General features: G+C 41.1%; 1 protein-coding gene across 2 annotated transcripts in view; it reads right to left on the bottom strand.

Annotated features, from left to right (window-relative positions):
* Positions 1-4,027: 4,027 nt before the first annotated feature.
* The window catches only part of SAR1B (secretion associated Ras related GTPase 1B), a 30,866-nt gene continuing 16,177 nt past the window's right edge, over positions 4,028-18,716 (bottom strand). For both annotated transcript variants that reach the window (XM_063120748.1, XM_063120747.1), the window contains exons 3-7: positions 16,079-16,198; positions 14,015-14,080; positions 12,729-12,832; positions 10,290-10,421; positions 4,028-8,736 (exon numbers count right to left, since the gene is read on the bottom strand). In XM_063120748.1, coding sequence (XP_062976818.1) covers positions 8,620-8,736; positions 10,290-10,421; positions 12,729-12,832; positions 14,015-14,080; positions 16,079-16,198 — 539 coding nt within the window. In that variant the 3' untranslated portion in view covers positions 4,028-8,619. The remainder of the gene's footprint in view (positions 8,737-10,289; positions 10,422-12,728; positions 12,833-14,014; positions 14,081-16,078; positions 16,199-18,716) is intronic.

Raw genomic sequence — 18,716 nt, forward strand, 5'->3', positions numbered from 1 at the left:
AATAACAGCCAGGGAAGGCAATGGCAAACCACCCCGCTATAAGGCCTGCCAAGAAAACATCAGCGAAAGCTGGTGTCCCTCCAAGAGTCAGTAATGACTCAGTGCTTGCACGAGAGGTTCCTTTCCTTTCCTCCTAGGGGATAGACTTCCTGGCTCTTAGCCATGCACGTTTCATGATATTTATCATCTAGGTCCCGCCCTTGACAATGAAAAATACATCAAAATGCACTTGTAGGGGAAAGGCTCAATTGAATAATTTTGTATAATATGCATCTTTAAAAGCCAGAGCATAATTTTGGCTTCTTTAAACACCAGAATGGTCATCTTAAGAGAATCACAATGTTTCAAGAGCCATTAGGCTAGCAGTTATGAGGGATAGGGCTTTCTCAGTGGTGGCCCACTGGAATGCCATCTCCAAGCAGAGACACATGGTCTCATCACTGCAGGCTTCTTTTTTTAAAAAAAGCCTGAAGATATATTTAATCCAGTGTGCATTTGGTGCCTAAAAATCATTAGCACTTGCAGCTACTGAGGTGTGCCTGCACACTTAATTGTAATTTGTATGTTCATGTTTTTGTAATATTGTAAATTGCTTTGTAAGGGTAGTGCAGCCTGAAAGGCTAGTTAAAAATCTTTAGCATAAATTAAAGCAAAAACTGTCTAGGAAATTGGAAAATGCTCAAGTTTAACTCTTTAGGAAGTTACAGGAAGATAGTTCAGTTTACCCATAGATAACCTGGTTATCTTTTGTTTGTAATCAAACTTAAGAGATAAAACCTGTGCTTGAAAATCTAGGTTTTAGAAATGAGGTTTCTGCTGGGGGGAAAACTCCATTGTTACTTTTGTAGAGTATGCCTAATTTCACAACTTTTATTGGGTCTTTTACTGTATAGTTTTTCAAACTGCTACCTGGAGCCATGGAAGCATGCTTTATTTAAAAACCACAACCAAGGCAAAAGCCACCAGGTTCTCTGTTATTTACTGTCAAGTTGGTTTGCATAAAAAATGTTACAAGACAAAACAACAAAGTTAGATAATTCTCAACCAATTTGAGACAAAACTACAATAAAATTAGGTCTACAAGAATTGACCTTTAGTAAAACTTGGAGCCATTTATTGTCAGTGGCCTGGTTCATACATAATGTTAACTCACAGTTTATTTAACCATAGCTTGTTGCCCTATCCCGGATTTGTCTGTCAGACAATCCCTGGATTGTTTCCCTCCTCCTTTGCCCACTCCCTCCTAATATCCCAAATGTCTTTGTAGCACTGGCATGTAGAGCAACTGTGTTTGTTTAACACTCTTGCCTGCCACCTCTGTAGCCTGGTGAAATAACCCATGAACAATCCATGGTCCTGGGTTCACACAGAATGACAACTCTGAATTCACAGCCCAACAACAACCCATGACTTCTCTTTCTGGGTTGTTGTGTTAACAAACCATGGTTTGTGAACCAACATCACGACAACTCAGAATTCAATAACCCATGCCATGGGTTAGGGCTATGTGTGAACCAGGCCATTCTGAAGCTTTTGATTGAACAGTCAAATCTGTAGCTAGAGCCAAGTCCAAAGCACATAGCCTTTAACCTTTTTTCCAGGAATATATTGGAAATAATATTTACAGTGAATTACTGTTTATTGCAACTCTACTATCTAGGTGAACTCTTTGTACACTGTATTTTGAAAGACAACCTTCGTAATAGTTGAGCCAGGTCAGGTCAGGTCTCCAGTAAATCTCCATGGATGATTTCATGTTTACAGACATATAAATAGATCTGATGCTGCTGTCACATGGGAAAAGATCAGCTTCATATTCTTGGAATAGCAGGCAAATCTCATTCCCACAATGTTTAACATATACTTACTGCTGCTTTTGAAAGTTACTAAGTATGAATGACAGTGCAGCCATCAGGCGATGATTTTATCAGCATTGATTTTTTTCTAAATCAAGGACTACACCTATATTTCCAGATCTAGAATCATCTGTTTGATGGTCTCCCATATACCCTACCTTGCAATAAATTGCAGATAGTAGGTTCTTTCACTGCTAGCATTTCCCAATGTGAGAAAAGGGCTGAATCGCCAAGGTCCTGAAAAACAACTTTGAACATCTTTACGTTACACAGCTGAAGAGGAGCAGGAATAGAAGCACAAGGTTAGAGAAGGATATGTAAATCAAGAAGGTGTTCTTTACAGGCAAATACTCTGTGCTATAGCTGATTTTGCAGAACTTGGTTTTTCTTCTGTCTAGCAGGATTGTTCTGTCACAGTTCCAAACACCAGCTTAAACAACAACCCGACTTTAAAAGTTCTCCATTAGACAGAGGCAAGAGTTCTCTCGGGTTGTTAATGGCATAGCACACTAACTCCCCACCTGGCCTCATAGGAGGATCCAAAGGAAGTATGCAAACACAGGACAAGCCAAGGGGGCAAAAACTCTTCTGAAAGCAATTAAAATATACCTCTCATGTATAGGAGTCCCTTCTGTTTCTGCTATGCTTCTGGTCACACAAACACTCAACAGGCTCTGTTTCTTCATTGCTATAGCTGCACATTAAGCCTATACAAGTGGAACACCTGCCTGGCGTTGCAAAATGGATGCTTGTGAGTGGTGTCTGGAGAAGGAAATGTTTCAGAACCTAAATGGGGGCCTGCAGAATTTCTATTTGGTGAGTGGCGCATTAACACACTGCTCTCTCTCTTAAATAGCTACAGTTCCCAAGCCGTTCATCTTAGTGCTCTTGCCCTACCTTTCAGACTGTGTTTCTACCATCACTACAGTCTTTGGTAAATAATGCCACACCCTTAGAAGAGTAGAAGCCTTAGAAGCCTTAGAAGAGTAGAATCGTGTGCAAATTCACATCATTTGCATGACATTTAGAGCATGACACTTGCTCCGGGGTTTCCTAGGGCAATGTGTGGAATGCTACTTTTGCTTCAGAGCACACACAGCTTTGAGGATACCTCCTCAGTCTCAAAATGCTGGAGAATCTTGGCAGCAGCCAACACTTGATTCAATGGAGAGGCACCATGGATAGTGTTAAGTGTTGGAAACCTAAGTGCAAATGGCAGCTCATGAATTTAAGGCAGCCTTCCCCAATGTGGCACCCTCCAGATGTGTTGGACTACAACTTCCAGCATCCTCTAGCCAGCCATGAATCGAGGTACCCTGTTAGGGAAGGTTGATTTAGAGGATTTCTCTGCTTCATTTTTCCACATGTAACACAGGCTTATTAGTGATCTGGATTAAAGATGGTTGGGGACTACTTCTCACAAAATACTTTGAAGGGGTGAAGGGGAAAGGACTTGGCCCTAGATTAAGAACTTGCCACCTTATTGCCTCTGGTACTGGAGGTAGCACATAGCCATCAGGACCTGTAGCCACTGATAGCCTTCTCTTCCAGGAATTTTCTTGTCTTTTCTACAGAAATCTGCGTATCTGGAGACCCAGTGAGGTGCAGTGACTAGAGTGCTAGTCAGGAACTCAGGAGATCAGGGTTCTAGCTCACATTCACCCATGAAGCTCACACTAGGTTATTTTGGGCCAATCACTGACTCTCAGTCTAACCTACCTCACAGGGTTGTTGTGAGGATAAAATGAAGAGGAGGAGAACCATATAAGCTGCCTTGGGTTCTTTGCAAGAGGAAAAAGGTGGGATATAAATGTTATAATAAATAAATAAATGCATACATTGGAAACACACAAGTTCCTAACACAATTTCTAATGTACAAGTGCTCGGTTTCTAAACGTTAGCCTCAAGTGTGGGGTCTTGTGAGAAGCACTCCTAACTCTTAAAAATCTAATGGCCACCCAGTCACTTTTTCTACCTAGAATTCCTTAATCCAAGGCTGATATTAAGGTATTAGAACAGAATTAAATACATCAGCACTGTGCAATTACATTTTAAATCCAAATTATGGCTCCAAAGTGTGTACGCCTTGGCCTCAATAACAGGTCCTAGCAAGTATGGAAACATGAAATTCTTATAGTAGACATTAAAGTTAGACACACTTCATATGGACTTATTTATTAGTGAATTTTATTTTTTCAGCACACAAGTCATCGTTAGGGTTCTTTTAAATGAACGTTATTTAGCAAGCCACCCCTCAGAGTGGGGAAACAAAATGTGAAATACTGCCACACACGCTCACATCCCCACACACAGAAAATTAATGTCTGAATAACTTCAGGAACTGACTGCTTCCTGAAATTCAACGCTTAACTTGTGAAATCAACTAAAATTGTCCCATGCTAAAGGAAGAAAAAGAGGGGGGATTTCTTCCCATCACATAGGCATTCCCATCTAAGCCACATAAAAGTACTGTTGTACTTTTGTAACAGGAGAGTGTGTCTTAATTTCTCTGTCTATTAATACTGGTAAGTTACCCTGACAGAGATGACTGTAAATACCTAAGGGATAAAAGAAAGAAGAAGATCTGTATAATGTGCATGCCCGAATAACAATAAGGATTTAGAGCTGCAACATGAATTTCTTATACAGGAGTCACTTCTGAGTAGGAATTTATATGAATTCTGGATAATTTTGTCTCTCTTTTTTATTGCACCCCACGTAACAAAGGCCCACATTGCTGCCAGTTGTGGATCCATGTACATCCTCCACATATGGGATTCCTTGCAGTTTCCTATGTGAAGAGAAATCTGTATAGGAAATTACCATCTTGTGCGAAACAGGTTATGAAGCACAAAATGGTCCTATTTTCAAAATACTACAGCAGCCTTTCCCAACTTGGCGCCTGGATGTGTTGCACTACAATCCCCATCATCTCATCTCCAGCCAGCATGGCCAAAGTGTACTCCAACACATCTGGAGGACACCAGGTTGGGGAAGGCTGTTCTACAAAATGCTTCTGAAAATGAAAACCCTATTGCTTTAATTCTGAATATAATAATAATAATAATAATAATAATAATAATAATAATAATAATAATTTATTATTCGCCTCTCCCTCTGGATCTAGGCAGGGAACAACACTAAATAAAATATAATACATAAAATTATAGTGCTTCTACTTTCTGGTAACCGCTAGTCTTGTAGGGTGTTCCTGTGCATTAACAATGGCCCCGTTCAGAAGACACCTTAAACCCTGGCTTTAACCACGGTGGTTAAGCCAGAAAGCTGGGCTGTGTTCAGAAGACATCTTAAACCACGGCTTTAACCATGGTGAATAAAGCAAAAAGTGTTATTCACTGTGGTTATAACTGTGGTTTAAGGTGTCTTCTGAACATGGCCTTGCTTTCTGGCTTAACCACCAGGGTTAAAGCCAGGGTTTAAGATGTCTTCTGAGAGGGCCGAATATTTCTGTCAGACATGACGAATCTGTCTTCTCTGAACCTCTTGAAGCTATGCAGCTATTTTTAAGATCCTATAAAAAAAATGGATCAAGAACTGACAACTCTGAGTTGTTGCATTTCCTTGCAAATGCTTGAAATACCTTGTGTCAAGCACCCACTTAAATTTTAAGTCCTACCCAATGTCTCAGCCAAGAGGGACGTTCTGCATGTGCTCCCTGGCTCAAGGGCGGGGAAGCTGTGATCTTCCAGATGTGGTTGAATGACATCCCTGACCCATGGAGGCTAGGGCTGATGGCAACTGGAGTAAAACATTTTAAATTTAACAATGCCATCTGGAAGGCCACCAGTTCGCTATGCCTGCCCTGGCTGAAAGTGAAAGGTCAGCAGACAAATTGCTAGGGTATCTTGTCCAGCAGTATGAAAAGTGATGTACAATTATTCACACTAATCCATTTAATTTACAAGGAAAACAAAACCTATCTAGGTTGGGTAGTAAATTGGAAGATGGAAAACTGTGCCAAATTCACTATGGTCCTGAGGAGACTGAAGCACTGTTGATAAGTGCCCCCCTTCCTTGTTCCTGTAAACACACATCTAAGACAGACTGTGTGTATACAATGCTTTGACTTTGGAAATAGGCTTCCTACAAAGTCAGGACATTCAGAAAAAGTATTAATAATAAACTGTACTACTGCATCCAAAGCCCAAAATTAACCTTATGAGTATGATACTGGAACTCTCGAGATGGGTAATACAAGTCCAAGTAATGGAAAGAATTACTGTGCCTCTCCTTTACGAACCTGGCACTGTTAAATTTTAAATGACAAACCAAGAAAGAAAAATTTAGAACACACTTAACAGTGATGGACCATATTTCCAGTTCTTCTGCAACAACAACAAATGTTCAGACACCTGTTTTTCTGTAAGAAACACTACTTCAGTCCTCACTTGATTTCAGCAACGGCCTTTTTGAAACAGCTTGGAGAGAGAGAGAGAGAGAGAGAGAGAGAGAGAGAGAGAAAGCTGTCTTCAAGTTCTGAAAACATGCCGAATGAGCTGCAATTCCTCTTTGCATACAAAGCAAACTGGAACACTCACTTTGATCAAGGCTACTGAAGAAGCTCAAATCAGGTAAGCACAATGGAGATTATGGGCAGTATAAGGAAATTGGTAATAGCCCTTTCGGGAGCTGCAGAAACTCTAAAGTGTGTGTTGAAGTTGGGGGAAACCTAAATTCTTAGCACCCTCACAAAAGTATAATTCATAGGTTTGCCTAGAAGCCATACAGTTGAACAAGTTTTAAAATGTTTTACTTTTATAGTATGTAGTGTTATCCAAAGACTCAAAAGTTGGTAGCAGCTAGCAGCTGCCACGCCAAAATATGCCAGCTGTCTTAATTTACTCTTCTTCTGAAAGAATATGAATGCATATACATGGGAAAGCTACACTCAGAGTTTTGACATCCTCATAATCCCATATCACAATTCCAAATCATACCTCAAAAAACAAGCACACTCTATATCCAAGGCATTACATGACATTGTTGGCTAGAAACAAAACAAATGAACCAACCCTACACAAGGCCTCAACTGAGTTCACCGAATGTTAACTTTGCACATGAATCTCAGTGATCAGAAGGGAAAGGAGTTTCAAACCAAGTCCCAAAAAGTTTCCTTGGGCCATGTTAAAGCTTGGCTTGCAAAGGAGATAACAATACCTGGTTACTTTTTTATTTATTTATTACATTTCTATACCGCCCAATAGCCGAAGCTCTACATTAAGCATCTTGGCAGAATCAAGTTATTTAAACTATTTTATTTGCTAAACCGGTTTCAGAATCACAGTGTGGTACCTCGTGGCACTGCTGAATGAAAACACTTGGACAAGGCAACTGCAAGGCTCCTTCTCTTTGTCACTGCTATCACTTCACTAACACAGGGGCAATAAAAAAGTATCATATTGTAGCCCAAAAAGGAAATTAGGAATTGGCCTTTTCTAAGTAACCTTTGGAAGGCAGTGATTGAGGCTTTCTATGCACCATTTTGCTAACCCTTACAGAATGCATGAATGCTAAGAGGAGTGACAACTGCTCAGAGCAATGGGCATACTAGCTGGCCACCTACAGAGAACCAAGCTACATGGGAACTGGAGTTCTAACTGAATATTTGCAATACTGAGTACATAAAAGCCTGCTCTGCTTAGGACAAACTGCCTCCAGAATTATGGCAATTATGTGTCTTGTCCTTCACTCCTACCCAAGGAATCCCAATAAGGCAGTCTGCCCTGCACACAAGCTTGTGCAAAATGCACTGCTGATGCACGGCCTCCAAGATGTTGTTGGACTACAACCCCCATCACCCCTTGCCTTGGCTATGCTGGCTAGGGCTGATGGGAGTTGCAGTCCAACAACATCGGGAGGGCGACATCTATCCCACCCCTGCAGTAGGGGATGCAAAGCCTGTTGTTGACCTGGAGGTTCTCCAAATTAATGCATCAGGCATTCATCAACACTATGGGGTATATTACATGGTGGGACCATGGTAACTCTTACTGTACAACATGAACTGTGAGTGAATATTAATATTCAGAAAACATGGTTAACATTAATATGATTCATTCCCAGCATAAAGGTAATCAGATAAATAATTTAAAAAGTCTACAGTGCACTGAAATTATACTGCATTTCAGAAAACTACCCCACATATTCACATCTTGAAACATCTTTACTAGGTTAAGACACATTAAAATGAAACATTTCCCATTAAAGATGCCAAGAAACGGGATTTAGTTTTATTGCATGACGTTGCATAAGAAAGTATATTATTGAAAACTGTAAGGCATCATGCAATTATCCATAAGCTGATTCATTACTATTCTTTGAGAGGCGGTTCTACACTCTACGTTTATAAAACCAGTTTTGAAAAAAGTACATAAAAATTTAACATGATGAGCATTAAATATGACCAACAAGTCTGTAGGGCTGAGCTGTTAAAAAGTGCATTCAAAAAACATACTGAGCTGGGAAATAACAAAAGAAAAGAAGGGGGCTGCAGACAACAGACAAGCTATAAATCTCAAAAGAAAGTGGTTTCTATAGGACTAGAGACTAATGTTACAAGATCCAAATTGACAAACTTGCTTAAAATCTGTATTCAGTCTTTACACTTAAAATTTAACACAATTGATACAATAATAAAAAAAATACACTTTTGTAACCAAAGTCTATTGAGTTCAAGTTATGTACACTGAGTGATCAAATAATGAACAAGTTTGGATAGTATGTACTAATGTGATTTTGGCATTAATCAATGTATTGTGCTATCCAACGAAATCCTTCACCATAGCCTTGCCTCTTTAACACACTGCACATGAAGACTTCTAAAGGTCGGGTGTTCAGTTCCTTCACTGCAACATTCCCCTGAAAATGAGATAAGAATGAGGATAAACACTGAAATTCAACCCTAACAAGACAGAGGTGCTGTTGGTGGAAGGTTTGTCTGCACAGGGAGGAGGGCTTCCGGGAATTCTGGAGGGGATTGTATTCTCCCTGAAGGACCAGATGCACAGTTTGTGAGTGCTATTATCCATCTCTGTCACTTGAGGCTCAAGGAGCCTGGATGGGATACAGCCTCTTCAATCAATTGAGCCTGATATGCCAACAGTGCCCCCTCCTGGACAGAGATGGCCTAGACACAATTATCCATTCCCTGATGAACTTCTAGCCTGGATTACTGCAATTCGCTTTACGTAGGGCTGCCATTAAAGACAGTTCAGAAATTTAAACCAGTCCAGAACACAGCAGCTAGACCATTAACAAAGACCAGGTGAGGAGATAATCTCTTGCCTGTGTTGAACTCAAATGGCTCCCAGTACGTTTCCACATTCAAGTCAATTGTTTGACTTAACCTTTAAAGCCCTACAAGGCTTAGGACCCAAATACCTGTTGGACCACCTTCTCCCCCAACTGTCTCCCCATCCACTAAGATAGTCACCTGAGTCCTTTCTCCAGGTGCCCCAACCATTGGACATTTGGTGGATGGCAACTGGAGAGAGGGCCTTTACAATGGTGGCTCTTCAGCTTTGGAATGCCCTCCCCAGGATGGTCTGCATGGCACAATCATTACTTACTTTAAGGTACTAGGTAAGAACATTTGCTTTCCCAGATTTTAAGAACTTCTACCAGCCGCATCCTTCATTTACAACATTTTTTATTTTATCATCTGTTTGAATAGTCTGTTGCTGTTTTAGTATTAGTTTGTATACTTCATATTATTGTATTTCTTATTGAATGGGTTCACATAACTTGACAATCCACCATTGGCAGCCAATGGGTTATCGTGTCATCCAAACTTGGGGAGTATCTTCTGTGGGGTGACTTAGTTTTCAGGAACAAGCCACATCAAGAACCCAGGTATGGCTTGTTGTAGGGTTGTTCTTGCCCATGATAGGATGCTGTGTTGTCTAAACCCAGGAGAACAATTTTATCATGGCTTGTGGTGACTGGCTACAGAGCCACTCGGCAAGATGGGAAAAAAATCTTGTGCCACTCGCTTGTCTCAATCTTGCCAGTGACTGCCTTTCCACTGATGCTGAAACGACATTTTGGAAAGATCGCCACTCATCCCCTGGCTTTAAAAAAAAAATTAGAGCCTCAAAAATATGTAATTGAAGCTGTAATGTTTTTTCTAATTTTTTAAGGGTCTTTCACAAGTCCTATATGTGCAGTCTTCTTACCTGGTCAATTTCCTTCTATGTTCCAGCTGTCAAAGGGAGCAGCAAAGTGGAGTAGATAACATACAAGGAAATTGACAAAACAAGGTAACTCTGTGAACAAAGGCACCACTAAATATGGAACTGTTCCAGAATTTTATGTAACCTAGGAGTAAAGCAGAACTCAAACTCTTGAGCAAGAAAATGACCTACACAGTGGAGATAGGTAGTTGGGACAAATGCAAACAAAAGCATTAATACCTTTCCTGTTGTCTGGCCATACAAACCAAACATCTCTCGTAACCTTTCTTCACTGATGGCTTCTGGTCTGTCAATCTTGTTACCAAGAATTAGGATAGGCACATTAGCAATAGTTTCATCAGTCATTAGTCCCTATGAAGAGAGGAGGAAAGATACATATTTTAGATTTTATACAGCCACAGACAGATACTGCCAAACAAAGAGACTCCAGAAGTCCACTACAGAAGAGAGAAACCTAAATCACCATATTTACAGCACAACCTCTCTTTTGCATTGCAAAATCAAAATACAAAGAACATCACGTGTCATTAACCACAATGTGGCTTTCTTTCAAGTTACATGTTATGAAACTAAACAAGAATAAAAGAGGATACTATGAACCTAAAACACTAAATAAATATCCAATGAGGGCTCACAGGGGTGGAGGGCTTCAACAGGTCAGGGCAACAAGTCTTGCATGTTCTCTTCTCCAGCACTGAATTGTTTCCCCTTCTGCTGGTTTTGATGGAAGGAAAATACCTACAGCAACTCCAGGCTAGCATAGTTCCTGGGATATCTTAGGCTACCGTAGGTGATTGGCTGTTCCTGAGGAATGACGTGGCCTTGGAGCTAGTGAACCCAAGGTTGCCCTGGAACAGTGGAAACACCACTGGCGGCAGATCTATGCCCACAGAGTTTTCCACTGCTAAAAGGACGCTACTGCCTCATCCTAGCCCCCTCTAGCTAGCAGATCTTGGGATTAGGACCAACTCCCCCACCCACCCCAAAAAAGACTTTAGATAACAGTGTATGTAAGAAACAAATAATAAAACCAGTAAAAGTGTCATACCATTAAAGCATTATATAGATCTGTAAAATACACTAGATATGCAAGAGAAGTACCAAAACAATCATGTTATCACACCATTGTACTTTTTTTATTATAATACTTTTTATTAAGTTTATCACTAGGATACAAAGATAAAATGAGTACAGAAATAATTGAATCAACTTAAAGTAATACCATCAATAGCCCAAATTCATACGCTTGGGTACTTCAAGTTGAAAAGATAATATTTTGTAAATGTTATCATATTCCCTCTTCATTTCACACCAAGCCAATCCATTCAGCTGTATTTGAATTGTTCTTTAATTATGGAGGCACTTAGTAGACTCATACAAAAAAAGCAGTGATAATTTGTATAATCAATAATTAATCAATTCCTCAGATGTGACAGTTTCCTCCAAAGATTCAAAGGGCATGTTAAAACATTTTTCCTCCTGCACGCAAATAAATGTTAGTTGCACCTACACTGCAAAGACCCAAATAAGCCCACATTTTCTGCAAGGCTAACACTCAGCAGTGTCTCCTGTGAAAACAGACTTACAATAAATTAATTTGATACTGATTATGAATATTGCTTCTTTTCTGTATGAATCCATAAAATATCTCCAGGAGATTCTGCACTTCTATGAAACACAAATTTAGATAAAATTCCAAAAATCACTGAATGGATGGCCCTGCCATAAACTAAAGAGGAAGTAAAAGAAGTGAGCAGGATATCTACCTAATTTACCTCAGATGCCTTAATGGAATTGACACTTTTCTGGTTCTTTACATATTCAATTCTCTAAAGCTTTAATTTTATTTTTCCATTGAATTAGTGAAAATTTGTTTGATTTATGTAGACACTGTCCAGAGTAAAGTGAAGGAAGAGGTGTTTTTTTTAAGTCAAACTTAACTTCTTATGTTATGAAATGTATATACCCTGATTTTCATGAAGATTTCTCTTAGGTTGGCTAACAAATAATGGAACCATGGATCTATTACTCAAAATCCACAGGTGAGCAGTACCTGTATTAGGAGTATTAAAGTATTGATCAACTGTGGATTTATCTTCTTCTCGTGGCCCATAAGATCATAAGAGGAGCCTTGCGGGATCAGACCAAGTGCCCATCTAGTCCAGCATTCTGTTCACAAAGTGGCCAACCAGCTGCTCACGGAAAATCCACAAGGAAGAGATCAGTGCAACAGCACCCTCCTGCCCATGTTCCCCAGCAACTGGTGACCAGCACAGCTATAGTATCTTTGTTTGTTTATTAGGCTCTATTATGCACGAGTTTCCCAAAGTGCTCCAGAATAAGCCAGGCCAACATCACCTTAGAACATGGCAGAACTTAAGCCCAAGGTATCAGCACATCTTTAACATCTTGTATTAATGTTTTTATATTTATCATTCATATTTATACTAATATCTACTAATATGGCAAAAGATGTAGTTGAGGACACAACTGTGGTAGGAGGAAACTTGGACCTTAACAAGCAACAAGGAGCCCATGAGAGTTTCGTGCCTTCCACCCTCCTAGCATCCCTGCAAGTCCCAGGCCTTCCTTCTACGCATCAGAATGTCATACATTTTGTTAGTATTTTAATAGACACCAAATACGTTATAAACTCACATCAAGTTCTTTCTTAGATTCACCCAATCTTTCATGATCCGCACAATCCACCAGAAAGACAATGCCATTGATGGCAGGCAGATAGTTTTTCCAAACCCTGCGAGCTAACAAAAGAAGGTTATAAAGAAACTGCAAGAGGAAATCATCTGTTACCCTCATGGCTCTATTCATAGGCGCTAATAGCATCTCATTAAGCAGCAAAAACTCTAAAAAGGGCAATTGGAGCTATATTTAAAAAGCTTTTTAAAAGCCCACTCTCTTTCCTTCCACAGCTTGAACTACTGGGTCTAAAACTAAAAACTATTTTATTTTTACTAGAAGGAACAGTCTCATACATCCATTTCTAAACCTATGCTATAGCACATGACATTTAGAGGAAAACAGCTTGCAACTTAAAAAAAGAAGCAATTATTACATTTAGAGGTGGAACTTCAAAAAAAACCACCTGTGTTTCACATGTCATGGCAGCAATTTCTGGGTTTAACCTAGGAATTGTGGGACAAGAGGAATGTGCAAGCTGCACGCTCATTGTTTCTACTGCCCCATTTCTGGATTGTTTTGTGATTGTCCATGATTTGCCCATGATTGCCCATGATTGTTGTTGGGTTAGGTTAGGGCTGTTTCTGGGTTTGCAAATCACAAAACAACTCAAGAATGGGGACTTCCTCAGGTATTAATTAAAAGTGGAAATGACAAGTGTGCACCTTGCACACTCCACTCATCCCCACAATTCCTGTGTTAAACAACCCAGGAATTGTTGCGATGATGTACGAACTGGGTCTTAATGTGATATAATATTTAACTTGCTATCATCCCATTAAGTGCAAATACAATGGCTTAAGCATCCTTTCAGTCACAGTTATATGTACATTTTATATTTAAAAAGTAGCAGAGGTTTACATCTTTAGACCAAAGATTACTGTCAAATTACAATGGGTAGCATCTAATGCTCCATTCAATTTATTGCACAAGCATGACCCACTGCTCACTCAACAGAAACGGAGTGGATCAAAAAGTACCCCCGTAGTCCCTGCACGCTCCACTGGGCTTCTTTTAAAACCGCTACTTCCCCTTTGCATTTGAGGTGGGTCCTGCTCGTGCATGGGCAGGGATGTCTACTGCCCAATGAAATTAGGAAGATTTTCAACACTGGGGGTAAAAATACCCCACTTGCAGTATCCCACTTTTGACATGCAGCAAAAAAAGATTAAAATGTTCATTTAACCCATCCATGTTATTGTGACCATATGAGCAAAACAACCCGCCTGTTTATGGCCATCACTTACCTTGTTCATGTCCACCTAGGTCAAAGGTAGTGAAAGTCATACCAGCAATTGTCAGCTCTTCCGCAGCTGCAGAAACCGAAAATAGATTTTTTAAAAATACAACTCTTGCAGCAAACCATGAACTTAACAAACATTCATATTTCATTATAGAAAGTTTGGAATTGAACTAATTCTCTTCACCCTAAGCATGCTTCCTCAGAAGTAAAATCAACTGATGTCAGTGGGACTTCTCAAGTACACCTGCACAGAACTGAAACCATACTCCTATTGAACTCAAGAGCTCGATCAGATTATTTTACTTTAATGGCCCTGTAAATGTTGGCCATTTTAGAGCTATAGACTGGGTTGGGAGGACACGATAGCTCATATTAACCTGGCTTAATTAACCTATCATGAGTTATCATGTGGTCTGGAGTTTTTTAAAAAACTCCTGATGGCTTATTTGTCCAAAATAACCCATTCTGATAATTCACAGTCTACAGAGTGGGTTATTTAATCCACCATGGGTTATTGTGTTGTGCGGTGGTCACAATGGGTTATTTATGCTATAGAACTGTGTGCCAAAACAGCTGCCGCTCTATTGTTCACTGGCTTACTGATTAGAAACATGTTAAAGGGAACAAGCCAGCAGTGTAGAGGAGGCAGGTTACGAGATCTGGTCCTGATCCTGCAACCCCTCAAAGTGTTATAGACATCTCCCACTTTTTGGCGTACCTAGGATTTTCGCTGCTTTCACAGTTAGTGCTGGGTTTTCATAGTGCACTGTGAGTGCTTCCTTAGTAGACGAGGCAGGGTATGAGGTTTGGACCCAATCCTGCAACCCCTGCCCCCAAGATGTTATAAGCATCTCCCCCTTTTTGGTGCAGTTGGGATTTTCACTGCTTTTAGAGTTAGGTGCTGGGTTTTCATAGTGCATCTAGTGCCTCTTTAGTAGAGGAGGCTGGCTATGAGGTTCAGTCCCAACCCTGCAACCCGCCAAAGTTTTCTAGCCACTTCCCCCTTTTGGGGGTACTTGGGATTTCACTCCTCTCAGTGCCTCCTATCTAGGAGATGCTGTATGTGGAGTTTGGTTCCAATCCTGCAAACCTCAAGTGCTTCAGAAGTGAAACAGCGCCACTGTTCAAGTGGGAGGGCTACAGCAAGACAGAGAGGCTGAGTCAAATTACACACAGTAGCTTAATAAGCTACTCACAGTAGCCTATTTGTCTGACCATGTGGGGGATAACAATAGCTTATTTTCAAAAAGTAGCTTATGAATCCATCATGGCTTAAAGGGATGTCCAAACACGACCATAGAGTCTAAGGTATGTTTAAGGTTACAAGAAGGGTGCTGCTGTACTCATGTCCTGCTTGTGGGCTTCCCATGCACATCTGGTTGGCCACTGTGGGAACACAATTCTGCTGGACTAGATGGACCTTATCAAGCTGGACTAGATGGACATAAGAAAATAAGAAGGGCCATGCTGGATCAGACCAAGGGTCCATCTAGTCCAGCACTCTGTTCACACAGTGGCCAACCAGCCATCGGCCAGGGATGAACAAGCAGGACATGGTGAAACAGCACCCTCCCACCCATGTTCCCCAGCAACTGGTACACACAGGCTTACTGGAGATAGAACACAACCATCAGGGCTAGTAGCTATTGATAGCCTTTGCCTCCAATCAAACTTTATCAAACATCTTAATGTTCTTAAAAGAAATAGTTCTCTCTGATCCTCTCCTAAAGCCACACACAGGCAAACATAAGAACAAAGCAGCTGCTCTTCTGAACTTCCTTCTTCTCAAATCACGTCAGACTTCTGGGGCATTAAGGCGAGCGTCTATTGCCTGGGAGCATTCAGTCTACTCAGATCTGGGCTGTTGGAATAGGAAGACACCTGTCCTTGCAGCTTTACACTGTCTCTCATCAACTCACATGGGGAGCCCATCGCAGAGTTTGAGAAATGTTGTGCTTCTAACTCATCTCCTTCTCCACAAGCAATTGCATGGCACAGAAGTTAATGAAACACATCAGAGCTTTGAAGTTCACTAAGCGTATAGCAGAGACAGGGAACATAGACTTACTTGCATGTAGTGTGGGGACATGTTGCCCCAGTCTGTCATTTTTAAGCATGTGCAGGAGCGTAGTTTTCCCAGCATTATCCAATCCAAGAAATACTAGTTTCCCAGTTTTCTTGTACAGTCCTGAAAAAGGATAAAACTTTTTGGTCAATAAGGACTATTTTCCACAAATGTAATAATGCTAGAGTGGTAAGACTGATGCTAAAATTTGCTACACGAGAAAACATTTACGACACAACAGACCAATGGCTGTATTACCACATGATCTGAAAACATCTTAAACATGCAAATGCAACAAACCACAAACAACCCAGAATTAAACCTTACCACAGGGTTTGCATGTAACGACAACAACTCACAATTCAAAGACAACCCAGACTCAACCCAGATTCTCATTGTTGTTACATGCAAATCAGGTCTACAGTAAGTCAGTTTGGAGTAAGATTTCCCCTACTCATAGTAACAAAATGCAACCCAAAAGGCTTTAAAACAAAAACAGAAAAACACTTTCCATTAGTATGAGTAATCTCAGAAATAATAGAAAATGCAAGCATGTATTTTAGGATTACAAGGAATACATTCTAAACCCCCCCATCCCCAAACACATGCTTTATTTAATATATTAAAATATTTCAAGGCAAGGGTTGCTGCAACAGGTTACTCAGTAATGGTAAATTCTGCCACTGGACACCAAGGTGGACTAGAGTGGGTACTCAGAAATTTTGCTGGGCAAGTCCTCGGGAACAGCTTTTTGACCCCCTTAAGTATCCAATAGCATATGGCAGGCTCCAGGTTATGGGAGCCCTTGGCAAGATGAGTGCTGGCAGGTGACCCCCAGCCCCGCTAAGTGCCACTAGCTCCTCTTCTCTCCTCCATCTGCTGCACAGAGGCACAGGGCAGGCACTGGTGGTTGCTGCTGCTGCTGCTGCTGCTGCCATCACTGCCTGTGCACCTACACAGGCAGGCAAGCTGCAATGGCAGTTAAGAGCAGCGCCTGCCATTACCAGGCAGAGGCAGAGGGCAAATGGCTGATGCTCCTAGCTGCCACTGTTACTTGCTCACTCGGGTAAGTGCTTGGTGGAGAAGAGGGCAGAGGAGACACCACGACCAGAAGCAGCAACTGGGGCTGAGGAGGGGAGATCCCACCAAAGGGGACCCAATCCTCCTAAACATGGATAACAAAAAACAGGGGCAGGTGGTAGCAGCTACTAATGTTCCTCTTCAGCACCAGGTTGCCAAGAGTCAGTGGTGGGCCATCCCAGGGTGCTCTGAAGGTGGATCCTAATTCACAAATTATGCTTTTCATACATCTCTGCGGAAGGGGGAAATCACGTATTTTCCCCCTCCACTCTAATGGCGGTGGACGCTTTTAGAATGGAGGGGGGAAATCATGTGTGTGTCCCCTGATGCCAATCGTGGCCTTTAAGGCCCTCCAGAGGTGTTTCACTGAGCACTCAGCTAGGCTGGATCCCGGAGCAGGGCTGGCTGAGCATCCCTTGAGTTCTTCATCCCTTCTACAAAAGTGCCTTTATTGCTTCCAATTGGACAATTGGACAAGAAGTCATTTGCAGACAATTCAGTGGGGATAACAAGGTTTTGCAAGAATCAGTGACAGTTTCAATAAATTAGAAGAGCAGTGCTCTCCCTCCAGGGAGACCTGATGATAAAGTACATTGACGAGGCCTTAAAACTAACATGTGATTGCTAAGTGGGATGCCTGTTTCGCCATTTTATCAACTTGAATTAAAATGCCACTACATTTAAGCTTTCTAATAAGGGCTTTATTAATACTCCCAATTCAAGATTTATTTTTGTAGTAACACAAAAGCTAGTGAGCCAGGAGTCAGGCTGTAATGGATGAAACATTAATTAGTGGCAATAATGGGTACCATTTTGAGTGTGTACATGAAACATTAATGATATGGCACTTGGGATTTTTCAGAAAAAGATGTCAACCCTCTGAAGGTTGCTGCCTGATTTTGGCAACTATCAAGCAACTTCCTCACATTACCCACTGGATATACTCTTCTGCTCGCCTACCCACTCTACCAGCTGCCATTGACTTAGCAGCTTCCTTTTCTTGCAGAGCAAGAAAGAAATCCCTGACACATGATGTTACAACAAACCCCAAAGTTCCTGCAGTTCATCCTTCACTGCAACTGCCAGAAGCAGGCTTATTTATTTACTAATGCAACAGACAGGAATGCAAGGGAAAGGGGAGAATCGTTAGGAAACATGGCTTGCATGGCACCGCAAAACATACAGAAAAATTAAGCCAGGCTTGGGGAGCTAGTGAAGTGGACTCGCCAAAGGTATACCTCAACAGTGTGATGGTAATGGAAGGGATGAGTACTTTTTGGCAGTCCCAAATGCCTAGCGCTGACGATAGTACTTTTGTGGTGGCGGGAGTGGCGGGAAGAGAGATTACTCAGTGATACAAACTCACTAACAAGCGACTTCCTAGCTAGTAATACTACAGTCAACTACTAGGTGAGGATATATGAAAAAAAAATCTATGCCAATCACAAACGTGTGTCCAAGTATCTCCTGTACTGCCATAAGTGTTGGGTTAGGAGACCACATTTCAAACACTTCAATATAAATAACAACTACTCAGGGATATCCAGGCCCAGTATAATAA

Source organism: Elgaria multicarinata, chromosome 3 (assembly GCF_023053635.1).
Source record: "Elgaria multicarinata webbii isolate HBS135686 ecotype San Diego chromosome 3, rElgMul1.1.pri, whole genome shotgun sequence".
Taxonomy (NCBI): domain Eukaryota; kingdom Metazoa; phylum Chordata; class Lepidosauria; order Squamata; family Anguidae; genus Elgaria; species Elgaria multicarinata.